General features: G+C 37.2%; 1 protein-coding gene across 2 annotated transcripts in view; it reads left to right on the top strand.

The window, feature by feature from the left end:
- The window catches only part of chaf1b (chromatin assembly factor 1 subunit B), an 18,019-nt gene continuing 15,321 nt past the window's right edge, over positions 1-2,698 (top strand). For both annotated transcript variants that reach the window (XM_015402524.1, XM_015402525.1), the window contains exons 1-2: positions 1-53; positions 436-568. In XM_015402524.1, coding sequence (XP_015258010.1) covers positions 443-568 — 126 coding nt within the window. In that variant the 5' untranslated portion in view covers positions 1-53; positions 436-442. The remainder of the gene's footprint in view (positions 54-435; positions 569-2,698) is intronic.

Below are 2,698 nucleotides of genomic sequence, written 5' to 3'. Positions count from 1 at the left end.
GCGAAACGTACGCGGGAAATAGGCAAAACTTATTCTGCTGCTGAACGAAACAGGTAAAACATTCAAACTTTGTTCAGGATAATTTGAGTATTGTGGCTGATATTGATAACATCTCCCGTAGTTTTGTCACTCTATACCTGAAATATCTCGGTAGTATTAGATGAACGCATTATTATTGTTAGTTTTTTGTGTGTGTGAACAGAAACGAGCCGGATTAACCCGCTCTGTTTGCTGCTAACATTAAAAGCTAACGGTAGCATTTGTTTGGAGTGACATAAACCGTTTTAAGCATCTCTACTCTTCTAAATTACTATCTAGAGACCCACTTTGCTAAATTATTGGGACAGTTTCATTATTTTAATCGATTTAACGTGATTTAAATAACCACAAATAGATGTTGGTTTTCATTATATTAAATGTTTTTCATCTCTTAAGAGGAAAAATGAAGGTGGTGACGTGTGAGATCGCCTGGCACAACAAGGAGCCTGTGTACAGTCTGGATTTCCAGCACAGCACAGAGGGACGTTTCCATCGACTGGCCACAGCTGGGGTGGACACCACAGTCAGAGTGAGTGGAGAGGAAATCCTCTCTGTAGTCTTATTTATCCGATTGGTGATCAATCAACATGCACTGAAAACACTTTGGTCACAGTTTGAGATCAAAGGAGTCAAATCCTCCGTAAGAAAGGTTAACGATCTTCAAATAAATCTGTTTAGGAAACATCTATGTTTACATCTTAAGGTTTTCTATCTCTGATTCTTTCCTGAGAGGAGATCATAATGATTATGATGTTTATGTATTAAATAACTATGAGACATGAGAGCAGATTTTGACAGAAATTGTAATTATACACCAGGCTTGCATCTTCAGAAAGTCTGCCCAGAATACCAGTTAAAGAAGCATTTTATACATCTCCAGGGTCTCCCCCTGCCACATCATCTTATCTAACATAATTACACCACACACATGTTTGTATGTCAGGAGCATCACTGGCTTCAGTGAGATATTATACAGTGTTCTTAGAGCAAGGACAACCTGAATGCACTGTGACAGAGCTGTCAATACAAATAATAAAATTATTGAACTCACATTGGAGAAATGTACCTCTGCATTTAACCCATCCCCTTGGAGAGCAATGGGCTGCCATCGTGGGGCGCCCGGAGAGCGGTTTGGGTTTAAGGGTCTTGCTCAGAGAACCCAGAGTGGCAGTCTGTGGGACTCACAGTTCTATGCCCTAACCATTAGGCCGCTACTCCCCTCAAAATAAGAGTATTCTACTCTGTCTGTGTGCTCCCATATCAATCCCAAATCTTTATTACATACATAAAGATTCATTTTAATCCTGACAGAAGAACTGTCCTAATTAGCTAAACTTACACCACCCTTAACATTTACCAGGCAGGTAATATTAGGATTTAAGAATCATCATCAACTTTTGTAGATCTCTTTAAAACGGCTACAGCTGGGAAAAAAGTGCAAAGTGAAATATGGGTTAAAAATAGTAAGGGATAATAAAATACAGTATAAATATATAAAATAAGGCAATAATTAAAAGTTTGTTTAAGCTTAATAAACAAGGTCACGACTGCAAGTGTTAAAAGCCAGCGAATAAAAGTACGTTTTGAGCTGTGTTTTAAAATTTTTCAGTGAAAGAGCCTGCCTAACATACGGCACATTCAATCATATACATGAATAATACAAATAATCCTAACATATCTAGGGGGAAAAAAAACAAAGAATATAGTTTGAGGAGCATACGGGTCAGTTAATGATGATGTTTACATTAGAAATCCATGCAGTGTTGATAATATTAGTAAATACAGGGGATTATTTTTTTTTACACACAGTAGTGACTTTCTAAAGTATTTACATAAAGGTCTAATTTTAATACCCTTTCATTTAGTCAGCTGAGACTAAATTGAAAAAGTCAAATGTTTAAAAAGGATATTTGAAAACAGTAATTGCACATTAGGCTTAATGCACAATCTCCCTGACGTATAGTTGTAGCAGCATTATGATGGGGGTTGATAGAATGCATTTATAAAATGTTGTGTAGTCCTCTTCTTAGCAGCTTCTTTTTACATTAAATTAGAGGGTAGATGTCTTTAATCTGCCTTAAGTTTATATTAAAACACACAAAAAGTTGCAGTTTTTCTTGCTTAAGAATTTCCAGGACACAGATTACCTGTCCTCACCACCTTCTACAGAATCATCATAGAGAGCATTCTGACCAGCTGTCTCACTTGTGTGGTGTGGAGGCTGCAGCGCCTCAGACTGGAAGAAAGTGAGAAGAGTAGTGGGAACAACAGAGAAGATCATCGGGGCTCCTCTTCCCTCTATAAAAGCTGAACCATGAACTGTTCTCCCTGCTGCCCTCTGGGAACACTGATAGCACCAAACCAAAAATACTGCATATTTGCACCATATATATTAATGCTCTGATCTTCCTTAACAACGCATTTTTACACCATGTTTTTTTTTCTCTCACACTGTTTACGTTTGATCACTGTTGCACTTTATGGAATGGAAATGTCCATTTACTATATTGAAAGCTGTACTAAACAAAATCTCATTTTGTATACACATGACAAAGTCTAAAATATTCTGCTGACCTTCACGCTCAATTTAAACATGCATTTTAGATGCACAAATATTTCCCTGTGTTTGGTAATCGTCTGTCAAATCACCAGATTCTTG

This window comes from Cyprinodon variegatus, unplaced genomic scaffold, assembly GCF_000732505.1.
Source record: "Cyprinodon variegatus isolate N-32 unplaced genomic scaffold, C_variegatus-1.0 Scaffold1362, whole genome shotgun sequence".
Taxonomy (NCBI): Eukaryota; Metazoa; Chordata; class Actinopteri; order Cyprinodontiformes; family Cyprinodontidae; genus Cyprinodon; species Cyprinodon variegatus.
Note: the sequence above shows the minus strand (reverse complement) of the source record. Positions and strands in the feature narration are given on the sequence as shown.